This window comes from Phalacrocorax carbo, chromosome 24 (genome assembly GCF_963921805.1).
Source record: "Phalacrocorax carbo chromosome 24, bPhaCar2.1, whole genome shotgun sequence".
Lineage (NCBI taxonomy): Eukaryota > Metazoa > Chordata > Aves > Suliformes > Phalacrocoracidae > Phalacrocorax > Phalacrocorax carbo.
Window position 1 is genome coordinate 4,767,221 of NC_087536.1, and position 10,727 is coordinate 4,777,947.

Sequence of the window (10,727 nt, forward strand, 5' to 3'; positions counted from 1 at the left end):
GCCCTCAGTCCCTTGAGTCCAGCCCCTTACTTCTCACATTGGCAGAAGACCCATTCAAAGCAATGAGACTTTGCAAATGAGTAAATGATCTCTTGCAAAAGGGGCTGAGTGGGCTTTCGCAAACCACGTACACCGCTCTGCAGCTGGCGAGGTAGGGGAATTCTGTCTTATTTGTCCAAGAACCTTTTTGTTTATGTTTAATTGCTGGAATCAAACAAAAGCAGCACATGTATTTAATTTATTCTGGGAGTTATGAACTACTAACCCTTGAAACTGCAAGGAGGAACCTGCCATCAGATTTTGCGGCCCAGCTTGGAGTCCTGATCCAAAGAGTAAACAAAGCTAATGAATCTTCTAATTAAGCATTCATTGATAGAGCTCAGATGAAAGAAATGGCTGGCTGTTTCCTCTAGCTCTTGTAATCAAGAGACAGAACAACTCACAGTGAGCAAATTAATGTTACTGTGCACAGCAAAACAGAATTGGTGTAAGCAATAATACAATAATGAAAGCTGCTCAGGCACTTACTATATATGGCTCAAACAAAGTAAAGAGCTGTTCAAAAGAAATAAATTAAATACTTATTAGCATTTCTTTTGTGTCTTCCCGATACTGTATCTCAGTCATTGCAGACAACCTTCCACATAGGCTTTGACAATTCAGGGTATTGTTGTCTCATATTAAAAGGGCCGTTTGGGCTACAGGAAGCAGACTCCCTAAAACATAGGATCCATTCCAATTCATAAAAGAAAAATGCAGCAGGATTATGACAATCTAAGTAGAACAGGCTATTTTCATTTCCACATTTCAATTCAAATCATTCAGGGATTTTGATTTAATTTTAGACATATACATAAGGTCTGGGTTCCTAACTTCAGGACAAGGGAAAGACAATGGGACCCATTACTCCTGCTTGTGACTTCCAAAATATTTCCAATAGGCAGAGTACTAGTGACATACAACAGCAATATTCAAGTGCATTCAACATAGGGTCAAAACTTAAAGGCAGCCCAGACAGATGCAGGAATTCTAGCACAGATAAAAATAAGCCCCAAAGAGAGTTCTTCAGGGTTTCCCCCCCTCCTAGAAGTTTTAAAGAAAGAAGTAGCTATAAACACAGAAAGCATCGTAGGGCAACTTCAAAGTCGTGAACCAGACTTTTCTCTAATACAGTTCCCAAAAGCTTCAGTGAGAACTCTTTTTTTCAGTTTTCGTAACACACCTCTCTGTGGTAAGATCAATACACACACCTATAGGGACAGCCCGGCCGTAGGCATGCTATATTGCATTCCCATAGCACTAAATATTGGCACAAAGCAGACTGCTACAATGGACCTGTTCCAGCTCTCCCCTTCCTCCTTCAGAACTGCTCTGATCAATCTTATTAATAAATAAAAATCAATCAGTCCATAAAACATGGTGCCACTGAATGCAAATACGTTGATTTTTGAATTTGCACTAAATCTATTAATAATTACAGAACACCGGGAAAGGAAATTGCTTAGTCATACTTTACTATGTATTGTATCTCTCAGCTGCCTGTTTTGTGAGTATAGGTGCCATGCATAGATCAGCTCTTGCCATCTCATTTTATATATCGCATAAAAAATATGACATTGCACAACACATCAGAGCAATGTAACTTTTCCAATAGCAGGAGTGCCCGATTCCCCACCCTCTCAGAGCTGTGCCTGTATAGAGTCGAAACAATAAAAACAAAAAAAACCAAGCACAAACAATGCTTTCGCTTTTCTGATTTAGGACTGCTCAATCTCTGTGCAAATGCAAACTCAGCAGGTACAGCTCTTTTTACACTTCTGAAATAAGACCAGGAGCAGACAACGAAGACTTCATTTTGCCTTCCACCTCAACACCAAACACACCTGCTATACTTTCTGCTAGAGAAACCATTCTGGGATGGGGACGGGGGAAAAGGAAACCCCACTGGGCTTCAGTGCCCAAGTGCTTTGCAGCATAGGGGAATTTTTACTGACTCTGGTTGCGTTCGGGTAACAACTTGGTGCCCAGTGAGGCCCTAGCACAGGGCTTAGACCTAAACTCTTCCTTGAGGAAATGCCATTCCTAGACAGAGTACATGTTCATTACATTGCATGCGGCAGAGGAAAACGTACAAACAGGAACGTATTGCCATGGAGTTGCTTGCTTTTGCTTAGGCAGCAGTAGTATGTGACTGCATAGCTGCCATTTTATCATGTCATTACTGTTATTTCTGTATCATTCATTATGGTAATTTGCATTATTTAGGTCAGCCAACCTAGGGGAGGCTTTCAAGGGGTGAACCTGGCCTTGGGATTCTTTCTTAGATGAAGTCATGAGACTCACACCTAATTAAAACAGCAGAAGAACAGCTTTAGCTTCAGCAGACAGAAAGGGACATAATGCTAAGCTGCTGGGTGACTCAGCTATCTCTAGTGACTGGCTGCCTGCTTTTTTCAACATGGTCTTAAACAAAGATGAGACAAATGGCACAGACCATTTCATCTTAGTTGGAAGCCAGTCTTTATCCTGTTCTTCTGTTTGCTATTACTTCAATGATTTTTTTCTAACAATAGCGTATCAAAGGGCTAGATGATACTCTGCATTATGGCAAAAAGCAACAAAAGGGAAGAAAAGAGAATGGGAAAATCAGGGTCAGCACTACCCTATACCTGGAAATACAAGTTTCTGAAGCAGGATGCCTTCAGCAGTAGCTTGCTTTCCCTCACAGTAACAAAGCTTCATCCTTACCTCTGAGTCACACTGAAACTCAACACTGCAGGGCTGTCCGCAGAGACACTTCCCCATCTTCCTGGCACACACTGCTGGCAGAGGGTGAAGCGGTTTTCCACTCATTTTCCCTCTCGAAAAAAATATGAGAAAGAATATTAAAAGCCTACAGTTACAAACCTTATTTTCCTGGGATACAAAGTGATTTTTAGAAGCTGAGCTATATTCCTTTATTAATACATGGCATAATAACTGACACCATTAATAATTAAATCTTATGCTCAAATCAAAGGCAGGGGAGATTAGCATAAATCCCTTGGCATGAAACAAGGTATGCTGGTTTGCATTAGTTGAGTATCCCAGACAATTGTGTTTAGAAGCTCACTTTATCTCTGACCAAGCCCGCTGCGAATCTTTCCATCTGCTATAATGTCTATATTGCTCATTTCTTCCACGGGTGGTCTGCAAGCTACACAAGCTACCTCTTCTGGGCAAAAGCCAAAACCAATCTCTGTTAAAGCTAAAATGTATTAGCACATAAAACCATGCCTGTGCTGCTGTACTTTGCATATTCAATGTCTGAATAATGGATAGCTGTTCTAACATGCATGAATGCAACCGCTACTGAAATTTAAATCACAAATTTTGAATCAAATCTTGAGTAGAAGCTGCACTTGCAGTGCTTGTAAATGGAAAGCAATTCCATTGATCTTCATGGGGATGCTTTAAATTTGCAGAATAAAACCTCTCATCAGCTCTAGTGTGATACAGTGACACATAAGCATTTACTAGCTCTTAGTACAGTTCATTCCATATAGCATGCGCTCAGATGGGAAGAGGCTGCAGCTTTGTACCTTTGATAGGCCGCTGCCCTTCACAGCTTAGTATTCCTTATACTCAAGTACCCTGAAACGTACAGAAATGACACCACACAACAGGTGTTCTGTTTGAGATCACTAGAAGGTAGTAGGAAACATGATTACATCAACCCAGCTCTACCTTCAGTAGACGACTGGTATTAAGCAAACGTATCTTTGCGCCAGAAATACTTCAATACCATTGCAATTAGTGACAGGCATACAGATTAACTTATGCATATTATTCTTTCCCCTTTCTTTAGGAAGCTACTCAGCATTTTTGTGGTATCTCTCTCTCTCAGAAAACGTCCCCCAACCCACGTCTATGTTTATTCCTTCCTCAAGACAACTTTGAAGAGTTCGTTTTGTAATATATTTGCCCTTCTGACTCAGAGCGACAAGTTATCATTGCCTTTTTAAGCGTCCAGTGAAGTCTGCGCTCAATATATTCCTAGCTTCCTTCTGATAAATCTCTACTACAGAAATACTGTTTTGTTTTAATCAACCAGTGGCTGAGAATGTGGGTCAGAGGTAGCTGCAATGCAGCTGCCCAGCTGTAGTCTCTGTATTAGCCAGATTACACAGGAATAAATATTCAGTCCCTATGGGCCAAGTCTCAAGTTACCTCTAGAGAATCTCAGGGAATCAAGATGGAGCAAAGCTAGATAACCAGATATTAATGTGTTCTCCTAGGACTGCAAACCACACCCCGTACTTGTTTCTTCATTCATGTAATTACCTTGGTACTAGGAACCACTCGTAACAAAGGACATGGTGAGGACAGCAGGAGCTCGAAGAGCGCACACACCTTATGAAAACTGCAAATTGAAGGGAAAAAAACAGTATGATGCATGTGGTCTGTGGGGTTTCAGGGTGCAGCACAGCCTCACTGAGGCACCGGGCCTCCCCAGGGCCCCAACCACAACGTGGGGTTTGCAACAACCTCCCCAGGGTTTCTGTGCGGGTGGCTTGTGGGGAAGCGGAGGATGAGGAAAGAAGGGGTGTTAGGCACGACCCTGGCAGGTTGGGGGGCACCCGCTAGGCCTGAGGCGGGGCGGGCCCCACCTAGGCCTGAGGCGGGGCCCAGGTCGGCCTGAGGGGAGACCATCGCCTCAGGCGATGTGAGGCGGACCAGAGCCGGGCCCACGCCGGACCGACACACCAGAGAGCCGAGAGCCCGGAGCCCGGAGCCCGGAGCCCGGAGCCCGGCCCCCGGCGGAGCTCGGCGAGGCGCGGAACGGGCCGTCCCTCAGCGCGTCGCTCCGCTCCGCCCCGCCCCGGCCCCGCCCGGCGGCGGTGTCCGCCCGCCCTCCCCGCCGATAAATAGGGGCGGTGGGGCGGCGTTGTTCCGCAGAGCCGCTGCCGGTCCCCCGTCCGCCGCCATGAGCTCGTACGGCTACGACCCGTTCTTCCCCTCGTACAAGCGGCGCTACACCGAGAGCCCGCGGCTCCATGTCTCGGCGATGCGCAGCAGCGGTGGCGGCGGCTACAGCTCCGGGCGCTCGGCGTACTCCAGCCTGTCGGCGCCCGTCTCCTCGGTGTCGGTGCGCCGCAGTTACGCCACCTCCAGCGCCTCGGGCTCCCTCCTGCACTCGGTGGACAGCCTCGACCTGAGCCAGGTAGCCGCCATCAGTAACGACCTCAAGTCCATCCGCAGCCAGGAGCGGGCGCAGCTGCAGGACCTCAACGATCGCTTCGCCTGTTTCATCGAGCGGGTGCATGAGCTGGAGCAGCAGAACAAGGTGCTGGAGGCCGAGCTGCTGGTGCTGCGGCAGAAGCACGCCGAGCCCTCCCGCTTCCGCGCCCTTTACGAGCAGGAGATCCGCGAGCTGCGCCTGGCCGCCGAGGAGGCGACGAGCGAGAAGCAGGCGCTGCAGGGCGAGCGGGAGAGCCTGGAGGAGACGCTCCGCGGACTGCAGGCGCGGTACGAGGAGGAGGTGCTGAGCCGGGAGGACGCGGAGGCGCGGCTGCTGGAGGTGCGCAAGGGCGCGGACGAGGCGGCGCTGGCGCGGGCGGAGCTGGAGAAGCGGGTGGATAGCCTGCTGGACGAGCTGGCCTTCCTCAAGAAAGTGCACGAAGAGGAGCTGGCGGAGCTGCAGGCGCAGATCCAGTACGCGCACCTCTCCGTGGAGATGGACGTGTCGGCTAAACCCGACCTCTCCGCCGCCCTGCGTGACATCCGCGCCCAGTACGAGAAGCTGGCGGCGCGCAACATGCAGAACGCCGAGGAGTGGTTCCGCAGCCGCTTCACCGTCCTCAGCGAGAGCGCCGCCAAGAACACCGACGCCGTCCGCGCCGCCAAGGACGAGGTCTCCGAGAGCCGCCGCCTGCTCAAGGCCAAGACGCTGGAGATCGAGGCCACCCGCGGGATGAACGAGGCGCTGGAGAAGCAGCTGCAGGAGCTGGAAGAGAAGCAGAGCGCCGACATCTCCGCCCTGCAGGTATGGCGGGGGCCGGGGGCACCGCTTGCGGCTCGCGCTAGAGCTGTATCGCACGTCTAAGCGATGGGGTGCCAACAAGCCGTGCTGCAAAACGCGCCGGAGCCGAACGATGCATCGCGCATCCTATCTACATGTCGATAAAGCCTCGCCTGTATCGCTACAACAAAGCTATCCTTAAGCTGAAGCTAGAAAAAGCACGTAGAGGCTTTAGCGTATCTGCCTGAATGCATGTACTAATTCCTGTCTGCCAAAATGGGTACACAAATTTCATGCATGCTCTAGTCCTTGGAGAGCAGAAAATTGCTCCCCTAACATTAAATAGGGATGGCATAGTAGGGTGTAGGTGCAGGGTGGGAGAGCGCTGCCAGGGAAGGGGGCTTTAGTAAGTGGTGCCCTTCTGGCTGTGGGTGGAGTTGGGGCTGCGTGCTTGTCCGCTAGGGCGAGATTGAGTTAATAGGATTGGGGAAATTCCTTGCAAGGTGTTCTTGCTAGACGTGGGAAAACTAATAATTTTACGCTGTCAATGTTGTTACTTCCACCAGGATACCATCAACAAACTAGAGAACGAGCTGAGAACCACGAAGAGTGAAATGGCTCGGTACTTGAAGGAATATCAAGATCTGCTCAATGTGAAAATGGCCCTGGACATCGAAATTGCAGCATATAGGTATGGTGGGGGGAATGTTTTAGTAAGTCAGGACTCGGATCAGATTCCCATTCTCTCTTCAAGAGAATTCAATTTACCTATTGTTCGTGCAGCAGAAATTTTCACAGATGTCAGAGTTTAATCAGGTCTTCTCCATTGCCTTGCTATTGGAAGAAGCAGTGCTTTTGAAGTGAAATACTTGCTTGAAGCAAAGTCTTCAGTGAGTACAACAGTATGTATATGCATATGGGACTCCTAGCTCAGCAATATATGATCTTGGTTCTCCATCTGTACAGATAAAAATACCTGTTCTGTACTTAGAGTGAAGAGATCTTGTATCAGTGGAACTTCTTAATACAGATGGCGGTGTTCTCAAAACTGGAAGTCCCTTACGTGCTTTTAAGAACAGGCTTTGCTTCACTCACAGAAGCAATCTCCTGCAAAGCAAATACTTTGCAGCAGAACTGCTGCTAAATAGCTTTTTAATGTTTTTGTCCCAGGTACCGTTAGAAATGGCAAATGCCGAAACAGTTTCTGTGAATGCCACAAGGGGGAATACTGAGAAAATGGCTATAAACCTGGCTTAATAGCTAAACATAATGTGAAATTGTCACATCTGCGTTGTTCTCTGCAACCTTACAGGGCACCAAAATATGTCTTAACTTCACCTGCTACAGGGACCTAATCCTAGAGGGGTTTTCCCCATTATGCCTTTGAACAAGGAAAAGTACTAATTCACTGGTAATGCACACCTCAAACTTTTAAGTTATTCCAAGAAGGTAGGGTAGCATTGCCACGTAGTGACTCATTACAGGCTAGTTTTTGCACGCCTAAGTAGGCCGTCTCTAGGTCTTGTGCTTCTCAAAGCACAATAGCATCTAGGTCCATAGCTGAATCTGCTGAATACTGCTGCACTGTAACTAAGTCATTTCTGTTTGCTTTTTCCCTGCTAGGAAGCTGCTGGAAGGTGAAGAGACCCGGCTCAGTTTCACTAGTGTTGGCAGCATCACCAGTGGCTACACCCAGACGGCTCCGACTTTTGGCAGATCTGCCTACAGTGGTCTCCAGTCCAGCTCCTACTTGATGACAACCCGTTCCTTCCCCATGTACTACTCCAGTCATGTGCAGGAAGAGCAGATTGAAATAGAGGAAACAATTGAGGCTGCTAAAGCGGGAGAAGCCAAGGCAGCCCCTGCAGAAGAAGGTGAGGAGGAAGAGAAGGAGGAAGGTGAGGAAGAAGCAGGAGGTGAAGAGGCTGAAGAAGAGGAGGAAGGTATTTACAGTTACTTTCAAATCCCTCTCTTTCTTCACCTTGCTCATATGGGGTAAAACCCAGAAATCCTGATGACTAAGTCTAACGATGAGACCTCTCTCATCGCCCACTCGCATGAGCAAAGGATCGTGGGATTAAGTACACAGCATTTAAGCAGGAAAGCCTGAATATTGAATAGAAGTTGAAGTAAATATTCAATGTCAGGCAGATTATAGGACTGACTATATTCCTTTGGAAATCACTGAGTGTTTTTCCATTCAAGTTCCCAAAAACAAGAATTATAATATTCTAACAGCATGTAATGTTATACTGATTTGGCAGCAAACAGTACTTCAGGCACCCTCAAAAGCAAGAAACAAGGGCATCCTGAGCTAAATACTAATTCCCAGAGAGCATCCGGTGATAATGGGAATATCAGCTGATGTCTGTGGATGTAACTGTTGGGTTGAGTGCCTAGCAATAGCTATTGCCTGGGGTCTAGGGAGCTTTGTTGTTCAAGGCATATGCTGCTTCCTTGCTACCCCATAATTTATTTGCCAAACTCCATCTTAAAGAAAATGTAAAAGGAATGTTATGCAGGGTTGATTTTCCCCAACCTCAGCTGCATAGCTCTAAAAGGATCTGAAATGCATTGGTTACCATTGAATTATTGTAGGAGTTTATTAGTGCAAAAATTAATTATAATGAAATGATAGCTAAAGAGCCGATTGGAGAGCAGTGGCAGGATTCCTGTTTGAACTCAAGCCTTTGAATGAGGCCACTGTCACTATTTTTCAAGGCCATGATTTTGAAAAGACCTATGAAGTGTTTCACTCCCTCTGAAATCTAGGATGAGTTGGTTGTTTAGTTTTTGTTGTTCTCCCTTGCGAGTCCTAGATAAATGTCCCTGCTTTCGTGCCAAATCAGTTGCTGGGCCCATCAGGTTTAGCTAGCTGCCACCCAAATGCGGGGGGCTGAAGGGTGCAGGCATGCTGGCTCCCATCAAACTGGGTTTAGCAACAGTACAGAGATGTGAAATATTTCTTTTTGTCTCTTGAAGGTGCTAAGGAAGAATCTGAAGAAGCCAAAGAGGCTGAGGAAGAGGAGGGAGAAGGGGAAGAGGCAGCAGCTGAAGAAGGGGAGGAGTCTCAGGAAACTGCTGAGGAAACTGGTGAGGAGGAGAAGAAGGAGAAAGAAGCAGCAGGAAAGGAAGAGAGTGAAGTGAAGAAGAAGGCTTGATATTTTTTTTTTAGGCAGTCTAGCTTTCTCGTCGGGTCAACAGTTTAAATGATGATTGACTGAGCTAAAATTGCAGTCTCACATATTTAATTCAGTGACCACTGAGGTTTAAAGTTAATGATCTATGATGTTTCTCTCTGTGCAGAGTATCAGTATGCTTGCAGAGCACCCACTGGCTTGCTCCCTGGATGCCGCATGGTCTACACGTATGAATTCAGGGGTTATGTCTTTCTTGGGTGATTCAGAACCTTAAAATTTAAAATGGGGGGGGGGGAAATAAGTCATGGGAATGAAAGTTATCTTTAACTTGCATTTAAAATAATCATGGAAACCTTGGGTCGGTAAAATAATGGAGGCTTCAATAAGTATGTGCAATAAAGCTAGTCAATAAAGTTACAGAAATGCTTACACAGATGCCTTGTGTCGTGTGTCACTAACGCACTTAAAAGGTTGATGAAGTGGTGTATCCCACTCGTCTTCCAAGCCAGTGTAACAGGATGCGGGATACTGGTTTCTGTCTCTAGCTGATATGCTTGGGGGACTAATAGGTGGGCGAAGAATTGCTTGATAGGGCTGTAAAATTTCACACTGAAATCTTAACAATGGTAAAAATACACCGGTGTCCAAATGTGCTGTTTGCTTTGTGAGGGGCCTCGCTGGGCTGGCGTGCGCGCACAAGCTCCTCTTTGGAAAAAGGAGAGAGATTAACAAACCAATACAGAAGCAAAATGCGAACATGGCTGTCAGATACTGATAGGAGGTTGTTCAGTGTCTGACAGACCTGTGATGAAAGGGAGGAGTGACTGCAGGTGGAGCTGAGATTTGGAGCAATGTTTGTATGTCCCTTAAAAAAAAATGAGGTGAGGTGCTAGAGGGAAGGACAATGTTGGGAGTTCTCTCTGCTGCTTGAATGAGCTGCCTTTCCAGGGTGCTGTCTTTAAGCTGATCCACTACGGACTGAAGAGGCTCATTTTCTTCTGAGACTTTGTCACGGCCTTTTTTAGGTTTTGAGTGTGAGCTAAAGATAGGTTTAATTGGTGATTGGGTGCAAGATAGGGACAGCTCAATCAGCAGCAAAGCCTGGCAATGTCAGTGTCCTGTGGTCTGAGCCTATTTATGTGCAATTAGCTAAAGTCGATGCATAAAATTAAACCTTGTGTGAAGGGCAAGTACTAGGCTAATGCTGCAAATTAGACCATTTTAAATAAACGAAACCCATGTTAAAACAGGAATTACATGGCTGCACTGAAACTTTTCAGTCATATTTAGCTAGTTGGATCTTTGCATAGGATTTTGGGGTAATGTTTAATTTTGTATGCTGACTTCATGGTAGCAGTTGGTTTGCATCATTCCTCCTCGATGGCTACGTTCAGAGAGAAAGGAAGTGTCTTTTTATACAAATTTCAGTGGTGCTCCAAAAGCACCTCCCTTTTCAGTGTTGAAAGAGTTATAAAGATGATGATGGATGAGGTAAGGACTTACTCTTTCCTTCCACATTCCCAGGAAAAACAGCAAGAGAAAGAAAAGGTTTTGGTAAAACTATTTGGGAAACAGCTTGTATTCTT

The 10,727-nt window shown here is 46.6% G+C and overlaps 1 protein-coding gene across 1 annotated transcript; it reads left to right on the forward strand.

Moving 5' to 3' along the window:
* The first annotated feature begins 4,881 nt into the window (after nucleotides 1-4,881).
* On the forward strand, nucleotides 4,882-9,572 carry NEFL (neurofilament light chain). Its single transcript, XM_064472640.1, has 4 exons — nucleotides 4,882-6,025; nucleotides 6,568-6,692; nucleotides 7,625-7,944; nucleotides 8,984-9,572. Exons 1-4 carry the CDS (start codon nucleotides 4,967-4,969, stop codon nucleotides 9,160-9,162), a joined length of 1,683 nt encoding a protein of 560 aa, XP_064328710.1. The 5' UTR covers nucleotides 4,882-4,966; the 3' UTR covers nucleotides 9,163-9,572.
* Nucleotides 9,573-10,727: the final 1,155 nt, after the last annotated feature.